The sequence below is a fragment of the Manis pentadactyla genome, chromosome 3 (assembly GCF_030020395.1).
Source record: "Manis pentadactyla isolate mManPen7 chromosome 3, mManPen7.hap1, whole genome shotgun sequence".
Lineage (NCBI taxonomy): Eukaryota > Metazoa > Chordata > Mammalia > Pholidota > Manidae > Manis > Manis pentadactyla.
In genome coordinates this window covers 981,177-998,602 of record NC_080021.1, presented here as the reverse complement: position 1 = coordinate 998,602, position 17,426 = coordinate 981,177, and the positions used below count along the sequence as shown (strand labels likewise).

Here is a 17,426-nt window from a genome sequence, read left to right as displayed (position 1 = left end):
GGGGCTTCAGTGGGCCTGGTTTCCCCTGGGTGATGATGTGGACAGAGGTAGAAGGTGTCTGCTGGCAGAGCCTAGAGCTCTCACACGTCACCCTGCACCCACAAACGAGGTCCCACCACAGACCGGCGGCCACGGCTGCTCCTGGGCAGCCTTGCCCCCTTACAGCACGGCAGCCTCCATCTCTGGGCCCACCAGAGGCCACCCCCTCCTGTCTCCTGGCCTGTGCCCACCCCCTCTGCAGGCCCCTCTCAATAGGGACAGTGCTTTCTACCGCAGACACAAATCCAGGCCACCAGGCGGCTGCCTCACCACCGTCCCCGAGGACTGGGCATGCGGGTGTCACCCGGGGCATGGAAGCATCCTTGGGCTTTCAGGATCATGTACTTCCCAGGGCGTCCACTGATGCAGAGTTCATTGACAGGCTATAGAAGAACACCTGTGTTCTGACCTCAACCATGCTGGCAACTCGTCGGGCACAAACCCCCACAGTCCTGGTCTTTAAAAAGCCCAGTGAGCTGGGAGAGGCGGCACGTCGCGAGCGTGAGAACAGGCATCCCTCTGAAGCTCACCTTCCCGGCCGGCGCGGCCGCGGGGCATCAGGCGCCGAGGATGGGCCGGGAAGAGAACAAGCCCACCAGCCTCTCAAAGCCACAGGCGGGCCAGCTTCCTTCCACAAGCATGACCGCCCGGGTGTGTGAGGACGAGCGGGGCACGCGGAGGCCGGCCTAGCCCAGGGCACCGAGGCGCAGCGCTCACGCCTCCGGGGGCCGGGACGAACGCCACCCACCACGGCTCGGCACCAGCTACGGAGCTCGTTCAAGTCGTTACAGTTGATGAAGGGAAGCCTCGCTGACCTGGCGCCCGGAGGCCTGCAGGGGGAGCTCGCGCCCACCCTCCTGGTCGGTTGCAGACCCCACCGGAAGGAAGAGAAGGACACTTGGCAGCTCTGCCATTTTGGCCACTTTATCACCCAGTAGGAGGAGGAGAGAGTTTCCACCGCCCCCGCAGCAGCCGGACTGCCGCACAGCCACTGAGACACTCACCACGGAGCCAATGGGCAGCCGCGGCACGTGCCCAACTCCCCCTTTGTCCGTAAAGGAGCTTCCTCTCCTCTGTTTGTGGATTTGTCTTTGGTTTTGCAATTGCTTGTTATCCTGAGTTGGAATTATCTGCTGTTCCCAAATAAACCCACTTTGCTAGTAAAATAGCTGATAGGTTTATTTTTTAACAAAGTGGGCGGCTCCAAATACACTTCAAAGACCCAAGAAATTTCTTGTAGGCCGGCAGTAACTAGTTAGAAAACTAAGAAGAAAACCCTTTCTTTAGCCATGCAAGACAAACTACTCTGGAACATGATAGATAAAAATCAGGCAGAACTTCATAAGAAAACAAAACCTACCATCTGCAACAACATGGATGGAGCTAGAGGGTATTATGCTCCTCAGTGAAATAAGCCAGGAGGAGAAAGACAAGTACCAAATGATTGGTCTTATACACCTGTAGAGTATAAGAACAAAGCAAAAACTGAAAGAACAAAACAGCAGCAGACGCACAGAACCCAAGAATGGACTAATAGTTGCCAAAGGGAAAGGGACTTGGGAAGATGGGTGGGAAGGGAGGGATAAGGGGAATAAGGGGCATTATGATTGGCGTACATAATATGGGGGGTCACGGGGAAAGAAGTACAGCACACAGAAGACAAATAGTGAGTACAGCATCTTACTACGCTGATGGACAGTGACTAATGGGGTATGTGGTGGGACTTGATAATGGGGGGAAACCAGTAACCACAATGTTGCTCATGTGACTGTATATTAACGATACCAAAATAAAAATTTTAATTAAATAAAATGTAAAAAAAAAAAGTTACATGTGTTTAGAATACTTCATGTTAAGTTACAAATTTGTGACTCAAGTAATACTAGAAATGCATTTTTTAAAAAATAACAAGCACAAAACAAAAAGATGTGGATGTTTTACAATACATCAGCCAATCACTGCAGGCTGACTTGGAGAGGGAGTGTTGAATAGTGATCCCGGCAAAAAGATACATACATGTCTAAACCCCATGACTGTGGCCTTCTTTGGATATAGGGTGTAATTAAGATGTGGATGTATTTAAGTATCTTGAGATGGTAAAACCACCCTGGATTAGGGGGAACCCTACATTCAATGATGTGCATCCTTGTAAGAAACAGAGGAGACACACAGGGAAGAGGTCCTGTTAAGAAGTGGGGGCAGAGACTGGAGGGACTCGGCCACAAACCAGGGAACGCCAACAGCCACCAGAAACTGTAGGAGGCAAGAAAGGCTCCTCTCTAGAACCTTCAGAGAAAGGATGGCCCTACCAAAACCTTGGTTTTTGGACGTCTGGCCTCCAGACTGTGAGAGAATAAATATCTGTTATCTTGTGCCACCCAGACTGTGGCAATAGGTTATGGCCCCATGGCCCCACCAAGCATGGGCTCTCCCAGCCCTGCTTTTCTCTGCTTCCTGTGGGCCTGCCTCTGGGCTTGACCTTGACCCCACACCATGGAGGGTCTAGGCAACTGGTCTTGCTGCCAGCTCCCCCAGGCTCAAGCCATATTCAAAAGGTAATTCAAAATAGATCAAAGACCTAAATTGTAGGAGGTAAAACTATAAAACTGTTGGAAAGAAACATACTGTAAATCCTCATGACTTTGGGATGGACAGTAGTTTCTTAGATGTGACACCAAAAGCACAAGCAACCAAGAAAAAAACTAGTAAATTGGACTCATCGTAATTACAAACTTTTGTGCTTCAAAGAATACCATCAAGAAAATAAAAATACAACCCATGAAATCAGAAAAACACTTGCAGATCATCTATCTGATAAGGAACTTATATCTAGAATTCATAAAGTACACCTATAACTCAATAATAAAAATATAAAACCCTATTTAAAAATGGACAAAAGTTCTACACAGGCATTTCTCAAAAGAAGATTTTCAAATGACTAATGAGCACTTGAAAAGGTACTCGACATCATTAGCTATCAGGAAATGCAAATCAAAATCACAGTGAGATACCGCTTCAAACCCACTACCCCTGGATGTCCAGAATCACAAAGGCAGATAATAATAAGTGCTGGTGAGGATGTGAAGAAATTGGAAACCTCATGGACTGCTCATGGCAACGTAGAATGGTGCAGCTGCTTTGGAAAGTTCTTCAAACAGTTAAATATAGAATTACCGCATGATCCAGCAATTCCACTCTAAGAGATGAAAAAACTGTGCACATAAACTCACAACGGCATTATTCACAAAAGCCAAAAGGTGGAAACAACCCAAACGCCCATCAACTGATATAAACAAAATGTGGTCTATCTGTACCATAGAATATTATTTGGCTATAAAAAGGAATGAAGCACCGGCACTGCTGCAACATGGACAAACCTTGAAAACATCACACTAAGTGAAAAAAGCCATGAAAAATTGTATGATTCCATTTATATGAAATATCCAATATAGGCGAATCTATAGAGATGATAAGTAGATGAGTGATTGCCAGGGGCTGGGGGATGTACACATCTGGACTTGATTGCTGTGAGGATTTCACATCTATTCATATGCTAAAAACCGTTCAATTCCCTCCCTCACTCCCTCTGTCTCTCTCTATCTCCTGTTTTGCTTTTTGGCCATAAACACAGACCAAAAGCCCTCTCCAAAGGGCCTCAAATATGTGCCAGCTGAGCTATGGTCCCTAAAGGTCCCCAGGCTGTCACTCCTTCGCCCAGGCAAGCATCCTGCAAACACTGGCGGAGGGCCTGGGGCCAGAGCCAGGGCACAGATAACAGAGCTCAGAGTCCAGGACAGCAGAGGGTAGGCATGTGAGGGGGGCGCCAAGGTGGGCCTGGAGCCTGCCAGGGAGGTGGGGCTCCTCCAGCTGAATCTTTTCAAAAGCACGAGACCCTGCTGGGCATACGCCCTGCAGACACACCAACACTCCAGCCCCACTGTCTCCCCAGACCACGCAGGTCTCCCAGACGGGTGCCTCCTGCAGGCCCTGCCCCACACCCACCCTGCCCACTCCCCAATAGCACTCAACTCTACCTTCCCCTCCTCGCCCACTGCTGCCCAGAATCACTGCCGAGCCATGCGGACGCCGCTACCACCTGGCTTCTAGCCCTGATGGGACAACCTTGAAGTCTCTACCCCGGCTGCAGGGGTCTTCTGGGCTGGCCACACTGGCCACCCCTGGCCCTGAGGCTTTGCCCTGACTGCACGGACAGGCCTCTGGCCCTACGCACACAGCACCACTTGGGGGACTTGGGCTGCTCCTTCTTTAACAAATACCTTTCCCCCACTCACCTACATCACCCCAAACCCTTCACTGCCCTCCCATACTTGATGGCAGGCCTCTGAAGGCTTCCCTAGCTGAGCAGGTGGACAGCCTCTGTGAGCTGTCCCAGGCCAGGCTCTGAGGACCTGACAGTCAGGACACCCCTAGAGTCCCTCAGTGCCCGAGGCCTCTCCCAAGGGGCACCCAGAGCTCTCAGCCACAGGCCAAGTCCCAGTAGCTTTGGCCCCACAGGAATCTGCCCTGAGGGCGGGCAGAGAGGATGGGGAGGACCAAGGGGCTGAGGTGGACAGGAAATGAGAGTGTTCTGGGAGGGACAGTGACCCAGCCAAGGATGGGGATTTCCAGAGGGAGAGCCAGGAATCATGGGCACAGGGCAGGGCCCGGGGCACTGTGGGACTGGGGGTTGTGAGGGTCACTGGGGTAGGGGACTAAGAGGCTGGACTTTGAGGGCCAGGAGGGAAGGTGCCTCTCAGGAGTTACAGCAGGTTTTGGGGGGCTGGGGGCCAGTGCCAGTACAGGGAAGTGGCCTGGAGGTGGAAGCGGAGCCCTGACTAGGCCAGTAATGGGCCAGGAGTGGGTGTGCAGGGCTGGGCAGGGGTCCTGAGGGCACAGCAGGCTAGTGCTGCTGGCCCAGGGCCCAGAAGAGGGCCCTCAGCCTCCTCCCCACCCCCAACCTCAGCAGTCACTGGCTAGCTAGCACTGGCACCTTGTCTAGTAGGTCCAAGCAGGCCCACGGGGCGGCCAACGGACAGACCTACAGCCCGCAGCCCAGCCACCTCTGCGTCCTCTAGGTCATCCTTGAGCCTTGCCAGGGATTACTGCCCAGACCCTCACCCGTTCCCTGGGCTCCCAGGAGCTGAGGAGACAGGAGGGTGCCTGGTATGCCCCAGAAGTTCTTGTGCTCCAAGGCACTGGAGCCCCCAGACCCTGCTCTCCTGCTGGGCAACTCTCAGCCTCCGTCAGACAAGGGCCACAGAAAGGACGAGCTGCCCCGTGGCACTCACCAGTCCACTTCGGGAAGGTGTCCTGGAGCCCACCAGCAGGAAAAAGGCAAGATCACCCACTGCCCCCCTCGCCAAACCCAGTGTGTCCCGCCAAGCCTGGTGTCCAGGGAAGCTGGGCTGGGAAGGGGGCCCTGTGACAGGAAGCCCCAGGGCTCGGTCAGGCCTCACTCCTGGGAGGTCGGCCCCACCCCACGGAGGGGAGGGAACACAGCCCCTCAGGCCAGCTTCAGTATGGCGCCCAGGACAGGCTCTGGGACAATGCGCAGGTCTATGACCTGAGCAGACAAAGGAGTCTGCAGGGAGGCACGGTTCACTCCGTGCGATGTGCCCACTTTAAACGCGCCAGGTCATAAGCGGTTCCGCCCTGGGTTTGCCTGCAGGGCTGTGGCCCAAGTGGGACTTCCTTCCCTGGGCCTTCCAAGTGGACCTCCAAGGCAGGGCGGCCTGTGCAGGAGGGACAGCAGGCCTCCCAGGGGGTGCAGCAGGCGGCTCTGGAGCCCACTGGCAAGAGGAGTATCTCTACCTGGCCCAGACAAACTGGCCAGAGGCAGAACGGGTCGGCCACAGCGCTGACAAGAGCCACACGGCACATCCACCCTGCCTGGGAGCCAGCGAAAGGCAAGCAGAGGCCACCCGGCAGAGATGAGCCCCGGCCCTTGTGAAGCCTCTCGGCGCCGGGCGAGGTCACTGCGTGGACAGCACCTCCACTGGGCTCCAGGCACGGCCCCAGCAAGGCATTGTTCCCTGGGCTGCCCTTGGGGGCAGAGCCAGCAAAACTAGCCCTGTGGGGCTGGAACCTGCTCTGGTTGGCTCTGCCCACGGCCCCCACCTCGACCCTCTCCCCCAGCTCACACCCGGGCCCCTAAGCCTCTGCGGGAGGGCAGCCAAGGGCTGTGTGCATACCTGCTCCAGCCAGCCAGCCAGGCAGCTGACCGTGGTGAGAGCCTGGGCAGATCCCGAGGCCCCGGGGGGCATGGAGCAGGGCAAAGGGGTCTCCCAAAGCCAAGAGTGGGTTCCTCTAAGGAGGAAGAGGGCGCTGCTCTGACTTGCACAGCCCACAGCTGTCCCCAGGGGACAGAGAACGGGTGTAACAGGGGTCCCTGCCAAGGAAGTGTGGTAGCCTAGATGCTGGCCAGTTTGAGGAGGTGAGGAGAGGCCACAACTATGCAACCCACTGCCAGGTGGTGGCAGCGACTCCATCCCACGGGGGAGGCACCCAGCTGAGGGGCAGGGAACGGCTCAGCCTTGACCCACGTGTCTGCTAGGCATAGCCTCGGGACACTGGACACCGGCCCAGGAGAGCCCCCGCCGGGGGTGCGGCCCACCCCACCCTCCCGCCCGCGCCGCGCGATGCCCTATTAAGGGCATGACCGCGGGGTCTCCGCCGAGCTCGCGCCTCTTCCCCGCCCGGCGGCCACGGGCCGAGTGCGGCGGGGCCTGGGCGCCGCCTGGGCCGCGATCGGCCGGCCACCGAGACAAGGTGTCAGAGGCCGGGCTGTCAGGCTGGAGGACCCGCCAGGGCCGGCCTGGCCGCAGGCCGCCCTCGGCGCGCCGCCCGGTGCCTACCTTTATACTTCTCCCGCACCTCCTCGTAGGCCTGGATGAAGTCCTGCTCGTCGGGCGGCGGCAGGGCGGCCATGCCGGGGCGCGGCGGGGCGCTGCGACGCAGATAGAGCCTCCAGCCCCGGCGGCCACTCTGTCCCCGCGGCCGCCGCGCGGCTCTCGGGGATGGCCCGGCCCGGCCCGCCCCCGGGAGGCCCCGCCCCGCCTCGGAAGGCCACGCCCCGCCTCGGAAGGCCACGCCCCGAGGAGGCCCCGAGGGCCCGCGAACTGGGGCCCAGCACCCAGGCGCGTCCGTGAGTGGGCTCGTCGCGAGCGGGCTCGGCAACCTCCGAGCGCGTGCAACCCTGCCGGCTCCCGACCGGGTCGGGGGCCGCCCACCCTGAACTGTCCCTGCCCGGCTGCCCGCCCCGCAGCGGCCCCCGTGTCGCCAGCCCCCACCCCTCCCGCGACCCCACCTGGCCACGCCGGGCGCGCCTCCGCCCTCCTCCCTCCACCGCTACTTAGACTCTTTCACAGCAACACTGGACATAGAACTGATATGTTCAGTATAAGAAGAACCTTAAAATACAAAAAAAAATTACTATGTCTAAAGAGATTGAAATAGACAATTTACAGAAGAAAAAATGCTTGGTAAAAATAAAAACAAATTACTTTCCACCCATCAGGTTGGCAAAGCCCGTCTGCCCTGCTGACGGAAGTCCTCCGGGAACCGCCCCTGGCAGCACTCCCCACTAACCTAAAAGCTGCAGACCTTGTAATCAGCAGCCCCACTTCTCGGAACCCTCCTGAGAAAGTCGTCAGGAGACGCAAAGAGGCCTGGCCTGCAGCGCTGGGAGCCGACGACCACCAGGGCCCTGAGCGAAGAAGGTCGAGGTGCGGAGGACCTTCACGCTGCGCTTTCTTGTGGGTAGAAATGGACCTCGTTCTTTAACACCCACATGTGCTGGGGGTCGGCCCTGAGTTTGGGGCTGTCCTCACACAGCTTGCTCGGCCGGGGGAGGCGGCGTGTGCTTCCACCCACAGAGTTCCTCGCACAGGCAGCAGCATTCTACCGCAGCGGCTGGCCTGCTGGGCCTCCTCCCCACCCCGCGCAGCCTCCTGACCCCGCATCACCATCCTGTCCTAGCGGCACAACGGGGCCAGGACTCTGAAGCCTGGGTTTAGAAACGCTCAACTGGCTCCTCCTTTTCCCAGCACAAGGTTACCCCCTTCCCAGAGGGAGGGGCTGCCCTCTGGCTGCCAGCCCTACACTGTGCAGCCTCTCTCTGGCACTCTCCCATCCTCCCCCCCAGGACGGCAGCTGCTAGAGGGCAAGGCTGGACACACGCTCAGGGAGGGACTGGGCTCTCAGCAACCAGGTGGCCCCTCCTATCCTGCTCCTACATGCTTCCACCGCCCACTCCCCATGGCGGCAGGCAAGACCAGGGGGCCTGGAAGGTGGTGCTGCCCCAGGAGCCCAAGAAAGTACCATCATGGCACCTGGGCACTGGTTCTGTTATGAAGCCAATGATGTCAGCAGTGCAGCTCAACCCCAGGCCTCAGGCGGCTGCCCGGGTGGGGCCAGCAGGTGGCACTGTGCTGTACGCAATCACCTGCACTAGAGCCGGCCTCTCATCCCCACACCTGCACCTCACGCATCAGGGGCCTAACCAACAAGCAAGTGCTTCTGCGCGGGACTTGGCGGACCAGCCCCTTCAGCGTTACCTGCAATGCGGATGACGGCACGCTCAGCGGGGTCCAAGACACTCCCGTTGCCCCCGGAGCCTCCTCCGCCTCGCCGGCTCCGCTGCGTTTTCTCCAGGTTCCAGGGCAATGTGTCCCCGGGGCTGGGCGAGCCACTGCCTCCGTTGGCCTCCTCAGCCACTGTCCGCTCTTCGTGGTCCTCGCCGGACATGGCCTCCTGGAGAGGGGCAGAAAGGGGTTATGCCTTTTTTGAGGTGGGGGTTCTGCACACTGACCCACCAGCTTCTAGACCTAGACATGGACCCCACCCCCTCCACCCTATCCCCTCTGCAGTGACACGCACACCCCTCCTCTGCCCCACTTCATCCACATACGGATCCCTGCCCTCTCAGCCCAGACACTGACAGCCCTCCCCCCACCCTCCGCTGGCCTGACCCCCTCCGGCTCGCCCGCAGAAACTCCACTGCAAGCTCCCCCAGACACCGACTGCCACTTCCTTCTCTTAGTCACCCAAATACTGTCACCCAGGGGTTCCTCCCTTCAGAGGACACAGATCTCACCCTCCACCCTCTGCCCTGTGGGCCGGGAGGAGAGGGGATGATTCCCGTCACTTGGACGCTGACGCTGCCTTTCACCCCATCACTTGGACACTGACCTTCACCCGCTCCATCCCAAATCTGGGCCGCGTCTTCTCTAACCCTCTGATCAGCAGGCAAGTGGGGCCATCGGGAAACACTGATCGCAGCCCCTCGGCCATCAGGGAAGGACCCCAACCACATCCCCTGGCCTCCGGCTACCTCAAAGCTGCCTCCGCTTCGAGGCGTTCCCATCCCTACCACGCCCCCAGCCCCCGCGCAGTCCCACCTTGCTCTCCGCAATGAAGGCCTATAAATAGCTGGAGCCGCAGCGGCGTGGGCCGCAGGAGCTCGGCTGCCGCACGGCTGGGAAAGAGTCCGCGCCACCAGCACACCCGCACCGCCCGCGCGGCGAGAGCGGCCAAAGCGCACGCACACCCACGTGTGCACGCGCCTCAGCTACGCGTCCCCCGGAGAGCTGACGCGCAGAGGTGAACGGGGCTCCGTCCTGGCAGGGTGGGGTGGCGCGGGGCACAATGTGGGCTCTGTGCTCCCGCCCTCAGGCTAAGGGCTGGGGAGGAGACAGTGGGCACCGAACTGGCCGCAACCCCGCCCGCCCCGCCTCCGCAGGAGCCTTCACCGGCCGCCTGAGCTCCAGAACCCCCCCGCCCCGGCCCACCGCCAGCCGCGCCTGCCCAGCAGCCTTTCCTGCCCACCCCGCCCCAGCACCGCCCGTCCAGTTCCGCAGTCTCCGCGCGCAGAGGTGGTGTCCTCCGAGGGAGGATGGGCACCGACGCAGTCCCTAGTTCCGGGACGTCAGCGGCCAGAGAGCCCCCACTCCTCCCCGCAGCTCCCGCAAGCTGCGCGCCTCTCCATCCCGGCTGCGGTCTTACGTGCCTGGTGGCTCAGTTCGGCTAGGTTCGGCTCGACCGCCGCAGCAAGACTGCTGGGCAGGGAGAGCTGCGGAGACGGAGCGGGCGGGGCGAACCCGGAGCCCCGCCCCGGCCCCAAGCCGAGCACCGCCCTTGAGATCCCGACGCCCGAGCGCGTTGGGGGCCCGGGCTCCCCGAGGCGGCAACCGGAGCGCAAGTGCCGCGCGGCCTGGGCAGCGCCCCCGCCGTGCGCACTCGGGTAGCCCGGCGCAGTCCCTCCCCGCGCTTACCGAGAGGGTCAGCAAGGAGACGTTGTTGGGGCAGCGTGCGTGACACTAAGGCGGCGCGGGGTCGCAGGGGTGCGCGACGGGTCAGGTGTCGGCCGGGCGCCAAGGGCCACCCCAAGGAGCCGCGCGCTCTGCCCCGCCCCCACCCCGCCGCCTGCACCTTTAGCCACGCCAAGGGACCCCGCCCGCATGCGGAGCTCGGACCCAGAGCCCCGGAGGGCGCCTCCGCCTGGTTTCAAGCACACTTTTTTCAAGCAACAGAGTCGCGCTCTGGCGAGGTCTGGCGGAGGCGGGCGTTGTCGGACCGGCCCACCCTCCTCCAGGGCTCTGCTGACCCCTAGTGGTTGTACCGGCCCAGGCCGGACCGGGACCCACGGGGGACAAGGCCCCAGCCACTCGCGTCTGCACCACCCGTCCCCGCCGACGCGGGGACACCCCCTGGGGCGGTGCAGACAGCGCAGGGGGCGGTAAGGCTGTGCGCCGCCCAGAGGCTGGGCCAGCGGAGCCTCTCGGGTTAGGCAGACGGGAAGTGACTGAAGAACCCAGAGGGGTCCGCGGAAGCGCGGCGCTTGTGCTCACAGGTGATGCGGTGGGTGGGCAGCGCCTGGATGTCGTGAAAGATGACGAAGATGCTAGGCTGTCGGAGGCGGTCCGCGACGAGGTCGTAGCGTAGAGAGCGTGTCCTCGGGCCCGAGGAGGTGGTGCCCGCAAGCCAGGGCGGCCCAGTCCGCGGTCGTCAGTCAGCACCCGTGCCACAGATACGTGGCCGTCGTCGCTGGGAGGTGCCTAGCGGTCCTGCGCCCACAGGGAGGCGCGCTTGGCGAAGTAAACGCGCCCTGCCCGTAGAGTGTGCCTGCTGGGTGGGACCAGCAGGGTCAGGGTCGTCAGGGTCAGTGGAGCCCACTTCCTGGGACCCAGGCCTCACCGCTGCAGCCACTGAAGCTGCAGTTGAAGGCGTCCGCACAGATGTCCGGGCCGCCCCGAGCGGATGCGCCGTGGTACAGGGCCTGCTCTGCGGCGCTCGGGTCACAGAGCTGCTCCAGGCGCTCATGTACAGATGGTACTGCTGTGGGAGCAGCGGATGCCACACGCACTCCACCTGCAGGAGCTGCAGTCAGGGCCAGGTCACTGGGAGGTCTTCCCTCCTCTCTACCCACCCCCTCCCACCCCCCACCACCCTGACCACCCCTGTGCTGGGATAGAGCTGAGCCCTCTCCAGGGGGGCAGAGGCAGACAGCAGGCAAACCGCAGCTGCCTGGACGGACCCCTCCAGCAAGTCTTGATCCTTCCAGGGGGCCTGTAATGTGGGCAAACCCAACCACTCACCAGAACTCATCACTGTGGGCCTCACTGCCCTCCTGAACCCCCTGTTGCCTCCCTGGTCCCTCCTTCTTGGCCTCTTCTTCCTTCCTGACAGGGGGGCCTCCTGGGGCTTCTTGAGGTTTCACTCTGGCTGCCTACCAGGGGTTCCCAGACTTTTTTTTGAAGCGCTCATACTCAGAGTTGCCACATTTAGTAAGTAAGAATGCAGGATGAACTTGCCGCACTGTGGCTAGCCCTCTTCTTGCTGGGGCAGACGCCGTGGGAGGCGGGGAAGCCCCAAGAACAGCAGTAGGGCTGGACTGTGGCATGACCAATGCTCACAGAGGCCAAAAGCCACCAGATGGCCTTGCCACCCCATGCTCCCAATGAGGGCACTGAAGCATGGAGGGCACACCATCCACAGCCATGTAGCTGCAGCTGGCAGAGTGGGGACCTGTGCTCAGGTCTGTCGGTCCCGGGCCCCCACCCGGGTGTCTTCCTGTCTCCCACCCAGCCCGGGTGAATGCTCTCCAGGCAAGGAGCGGGGCTAGGGGGCTCCCCCATCCCCTGACAGCTTCCAGCCCACCCCACACTCGGCAGCTTCTGGCCAGCTGACCCTGATGGAGGCCAGAGGGACCGCCCACAGGCTCTGAACAGGCCATGAAGCCGGAGGGATGGTGCACGGGCTCTCCCGGACGAGGCAGATCCTGCTGCGGGCAGTGTGCCCGGTGTCCTAGAAGGCCCGCACCACCCTCTGGAGCTCCCTGCTGCTCTCAGCCAGCCATGCCTGGGGCCTAACCCATCCTTGCCCAGTCCGGGGGGCAGACTCCCAGGTGGGGCCTAAGGACACCCAGAGAGAGGCCAAACTCCGATCCAGGGGTGCTAAGTGGCAGGCCACATGGCAGGCTGGGCCCTAACGCCACGCGGGATGGCGTGGTTACTGCAGGGGGGGTGCTCACACCGAGGCAGCTCCTCAGGCAGGTGTGAAGCCCCGCAGGCAGCATGCGGCCCTGGGGCCCCACCACCCCCTCCCAGAGGTGCACTTCCGAGGCAGCTCCTAGCTCCAGGCCAGCTCGTCACATCCTTCTCAAAGGCCATGTGCACCACTAGGCGGCCCCGCCACCAGTCTCACCTCCTGGGATCCCCTCTCCCTCCAACGGGGGTGGCCCCAGCAAGGAGAGGGCAGGGCTCACTGCAGTGCAGCGGCCTCCTGCTCAGCCACCCCGCCCCGCGGCTCCAGTGACCTGGGGAGAGCAGGTCGCACTCCTCTCGAGCTGCCCAGGCACCCCTGTGCTGGGGGCCACAGGCCCTTCCTCAGCCCTGGGCACAGGTGCTGCTCCGGCCGCTCCTCCAGCTCCTCCCCCAGCTCCACGGGCAGCCAGTTCTCCCCGCCAGGCCCTCCGGAGTGGCCAGGAGTTCTCCAGCCTCCTCTGGGAGCAGGGAGAGGCACTAGGTTGGGGTCAAGCCCAGACAGGTGGGGCTAAAGGGCACGTCAGGTCAGGGAATCGTGGAAAGTGGAGAGAGAGTTAAGTGGATGCAGGGTCACAAGACAGGTGCGCCTGCAGAGCAGGGCCGAGGGTGAGGTCAGGAAAGGACCACTGGACGTGCGGGGGATCCTCAGGGAGCCCTGCCCAGGCTCACGTTCTCCTGCTCATTGCCTGTACTTTACGGGGTCCACAGGATGTGTGAGTGGCTAGGGAGGGCCTGGAAGACCTCAGTGGGGTCTGCCTGTCAGGCGAGAATGTCGGGGCCCACTGGGCACACACTCCTGCCGGGCCTCTGAGTGAGGGTGGAGGAGCAGCTGGTGCTGACGTGTGAGAAAACGGAGGGGCCGAGGCAGGCTCCATCTCTACCTGCCCAGGTTCAGTGTCCAGAGCCGCTCTGGCCAGATGCTTTGTTACAAAGAAACACCTGGAAATGAGCCTGTAGCCCCTGAAGAAGGTGTTGCTCCTCTGCGCCCAGCAGGAAGCTGGCACTGCCTGTGTGCCTCAGGCTCAGCAGGTGGCGGCTGATGCTGCCTGGCAGACTTTATGGAAATTCCTCCACCACCTGGCATGGGGCCAGGGCTCTGCAGAACGGCAGGACCAGGGGCTGGGGGGCGATTTAAAGGTTTAGGGCATAGGAAAACTACCCAGAGCCCCCAGTGAGAGAGGCGGCCAAAGGTGAGGAGTCCTCAAGGGTCACTCACCCAAAAGCCAGTCACATCTGACCCTTCAAGTGGGAAGAGGGCAACATCTCCCAGGTCAGCAAGAAGATTCTCGTGGCAGAGCAGGATGAAGCACATGGCTCCTGGCCGCTTGACCAGCAGTCTCCACCAGGCTGTCCTGCCTCAGTGCCCCGCAGGCCTCAGCCCCTCCTGTCTTGAGTACATGACAGGCCTTGGGCTGACGGGCCTGGCCTGGCGCAGAGACCCTGCAGGGCCTGGTGCCTCCCTGGAGCCCACTGTCCAGTCCCTGCACCCTTCCGAGCCCTTGCCGGCCCTCTAGCCTCAGGGAGAGCAGCCAGGTGGTGCCCTCCCCTGGCGTCCTCGGAAAGCCCCTCAGGGTCCAGGAAGTCATAGCGGGGAGCAAGACTCAGCTCTGAGCCTGGCAGCCAGGGGTCCCCTGGCAGCACCCGCTCGCCACTAGGGGGAGAGCACAGAGGGCCATCGGGCTCCGCAGATGGGGTGGGCCAGGTGAGCCTGGCGGCCCCACTTACCCTGCCACTGCTGGAAGGAGACGGCAGTGCCCTCCAGGGCCCCCGCCACTGGCGCACTCATGCTCTAGGCGCAGCCCAGTGGCAGCAGGTCTGCCGCTGGTGCCCCCACCACACGCACTGCTCGGTCCCGGGGCACTTGAGGCGAGGGACGCCTTGGCCTGCTCTGGCCCAGGGCTCAGGCTTGACCCTGCAGAACACAGGCTTCTGTGGGCAGGGCTGCAAGTCATCTCTGGGCATCTTCCCTAACAGGCACCTCTGGCCGAACTTACCTCTCACCTGCCTCAGAGAGGCATGACAGGCCTGCTCTGGGTGCCCCATGGCCTACAGCAGGGCCTGGATGTGTTGCTTCAGGCTCTGGGAGGCAGTGCCAGGGGGCAGTCCCTGGAGCAGCAGGCAGGCAGGAGCCCACGGCAGGTCAGGCTGCAGGCTCAGCCAAGCACCATGTAGCATGTAGTTCTCCTGGACCAAAACCCTCACTACATCTAAAGGCAAGGCGGGGGTAGGGTGTCAGCGCCGGCCGCTGGGGGCCCAGGCTGCCCCTGTCAATCAGCCCCTCACCTGCAGTCTCCCGAAAGGTGAATATGCCCTCGTGCCCAAGTCTCTGCCAACTTAACACAGGCCCCTCACAGAGCACCGGTGCTCTCGAAGCAGAGTGCGAGCAGCGCGGCAGGAAGTCGGGGGTGGGGGACAGCCGCTGAGCCCCCCGGGCTCCCCACAAGACCCCTGGGCCGGGTTGGGGCGTAGGGTAGCTGCTCCACAGCCCAACTCCACCCTCCCTGCCCCCTCCGGGCCCCTCAGCAGTGCCCCCGGCACACCCCTCATCATGGGCAGCCCGCATCCCACACTTAACACTCCTCTGCCGGCCTCACCTTCAGCCAGGACCAGGAGTCTGTGCAGCAGGCAGAAGGCCAGGGCCCAGAGCAGCAAAAGCCAGACTACCTGGGGGACGGAGGGAGGGGGCTGGGACATTCCCCTCCAGCTTGCAGGCCCCTCCCGTAGAACCTCGCACCCCAGACCCCAGCTCCTCAGGCCACAAAGAGCCCCCCAGCTAGGGAGATGTTGGCTGGGCCTGCCCCCTCAGCCCAGCCCGCCAATCCCATTTGTTCCACCCCAGCCCATAGGACAAGGGAGTGGCCCTTGGAGGTCCTCCACTCCCGCTGGCCTCTCCCTGTGACCCTCAGATGGGCAATCATCCTCCCCGCCAAATCTGCCAGGGGCTCCAGCCACTGGCCCCCCGCTCACAGACCCCAAGCCTCTGTGGGTGTTACCCCCATGCAGCTTGTGTCTCCAGGCCCACCCCTGGCTGAGGCAGGTTCTCAGCTTTCCCAGCAACCTTCCAAACCCTGCTCCAAGCCCTTCCCACTTACCAGGTGACCAGGCCCGCACCTTGGCTTGAGTGAAGGGTGAGTGGCTCTGCCCAAGGCCTGGCAGCCCCCCACCTGCTCCAACTCCAGGTCCCCACCCCACCTGCAGTGTGTGCCCTCTTCCCACCTTGCACCATCCTCAGGATTGTCACTGCTTTTGGCACTGCTGACTCCAGAAGGCACAGGCGCTGTGTGCAGCCCACTCTCACCACAGAAGGGGAAATGCAGGTGCAGGCAGGGCCTGGCAGAGCCAGTGCAGGCCTCACACCCCGGCTGTGCCTTCAAAACCCTACATTTCTTGCTGCCAAAGTCCCTCCCTCCACATGCTGCGTTTGCTCATGGCCCGTCTCTGCTCTCTGTCCCCCACCTACTGTTTACCCCTTAGCCCACAGAAACTCAGCGTCCACCTCTGCTCTCCTCCAGGGGATGCCCAGCCTGCACTCCCAGCCACACACCTGGCCCCTTGGCAGCCCCCACCTGGTCTGAGCCTCCCACATCTCTCACCAGAATCACTACACCAACCCGTTAACCAATATCTGCCACTCCTGACTACCCTGCTATCCATCCTCAACACAAAGAGCAGGTGAGCTTCCTAAAGTGGTACCCACAGTCGCCACAGTTCAGGCCCTGGTGAAAGCCACCATCCCCTGGGGGGCGTGTCTCTCTGGCTCCGGCTCCCTGCACTCCCGCACGCTCAGTGCGCACCAGCCTCCTCCTCCAGGGCAGTGGGCTGTCCTGCCTCAGCCCCCTTTCACTGGCCTGGCCCTTCCCTCTGCCCAGGTTGGCCTTTCCCACAGCCACCCAGCCACCCTTCCCTCGTGACTCCCCTTACCCAGGACTTAGTGGCAGATCCACATGGAACCTAAAAGTCTTTAAGGACCTCTGACTTGCACTGGCCCCACCAAACCTCCACCTCATGTTTGTCATTTTTAATGCTTTTTCTTAAAGAGGGCCCCTCAGACCACGTGAACTCCTAGCCCTGCTGACCCTGGATCTGCGCCTTGCCCCCTCTACCTTTTCTTTTCCTGCTGAGTTCATCTTCTGTGCTTCCTGAAACCATTCATTTATTGTGCCGATTCCCACTACAGAGGGTCTGCGGCCAGCAGCGCTGTGCTAGGATGCCTCCATCAGGACCACACTGCTAAGCTCTCACGAATTTTTGTGAACCAGCTTGTTAAACTGTGGAAGCTTGATAAGAATGCTTTTTTTTATATGTAATTTTTTAAATTAAAGTATCATTGATATACACTCTTATGAAGGTTTCACAAGAAAAACAATATGGTTATTACATTCACCCTTATTAATAAGTCCCCCCATACCCCATTGCAATCACTGTCCATCAGTGTAGTGAGATGCCACAGAGTCCCTATTTGTCTTCTCTGAGCTACACTGACTTCCCTGTGATCCCACACACACCATGTGCACCAATCATGATACCCCATAGTCCCCTTCTCCCTCCCTCCCCACCCACCCTCCCCCACCCCTTCCCTTTGGTAACCGCTAACCCCTTCTTGGAGTCTGTGAGTCTGCTGTTTCGTTCCTTCAGTTTAGTTTCGTTGTTGTACTCCACAGATGAGGGAAATCACTTGGTATTTGTCTTACCCTGCCTGGCTTATTTCACTGAGCATAGTACTCTCTAGCTCCATCCATGTTGCTGCAAATGGTAGATTTGTTTTCTTCTTATGGCTGAATAGTATTCCATTGTGTATATGTACCACATCTTCCTTATCCATTCATCTACTGATGGACACTTAGG

General features: G+C 60.8%; 2 protein-coding genes across 4 annotated transcripts in view; both read right to left on the bottom strand.

The window, feature by feature from the left end:
• Positions 1–10,165, bottom strand: part of PLEC (plectin) — a 51,209-nt gene extending 41,044 nt beyond the window's left edge. The window contains exons 1-2 of one of the 3 annotated variants that reach the window (XM_036923155.2): positions 10,046–10,165; positions 8,595–8,790 (exon numbers count right to left, since the gene is read on the bottom strand). In XM_036923155.2, coding sequence (XP_036779050.2) covers positions 8,595–8,784 — 190 coding nt within the window. In that variant the 5' untranslated portion in view covers positions 8,785–8,790; positions 10,046–10,165. Of the gene's footprint in view, positions 1–6,893; positions 7,060–8,594; positions 8,791–10,045 lie in introns of those variants that run through there. The other 2 variants (XM_057497632.1, XM_036923168.2) reach the window with 2 other exon arrangements.
• Positions 10,166–10,315: 150 nt separating this feature from the next.
• On the bottom strand, positions 10,316–15,580 carry PARP10 (poly(ADP-ribose) polymerase family member 10). Its single transcript, XM_036923208.2, is given in 21 exon segments — positions 10,316–10,982; positions 10,985–11,143; positions 11,212–11,358; positions 11,361–11,415; positions 12,690–12,721; positions 12,724–12,792; positions 12,795–12,865; positions 12,867–12,927; positions 12,930–13,001; positions 13,004–13,039; positions 13,241–13,337; positions 13,463–13,519; positions 13,521–13,700; positions 13,798–13,933; positions 14,053–14,261; positions 14,315–14,382; positions 14,385–14,548; positions 14,587–14,788; positions 14,865–15,029; positions 15,176–15,245; positions 15,575–15,580. Coding segments are annotated over 21 exon segments (2,217 nt in total). The 3' UTR covers positions 10,316–10,821.
• Between the last annotated feature and the right edge of the window lie 1,846 nt (positions 15,581–17,426).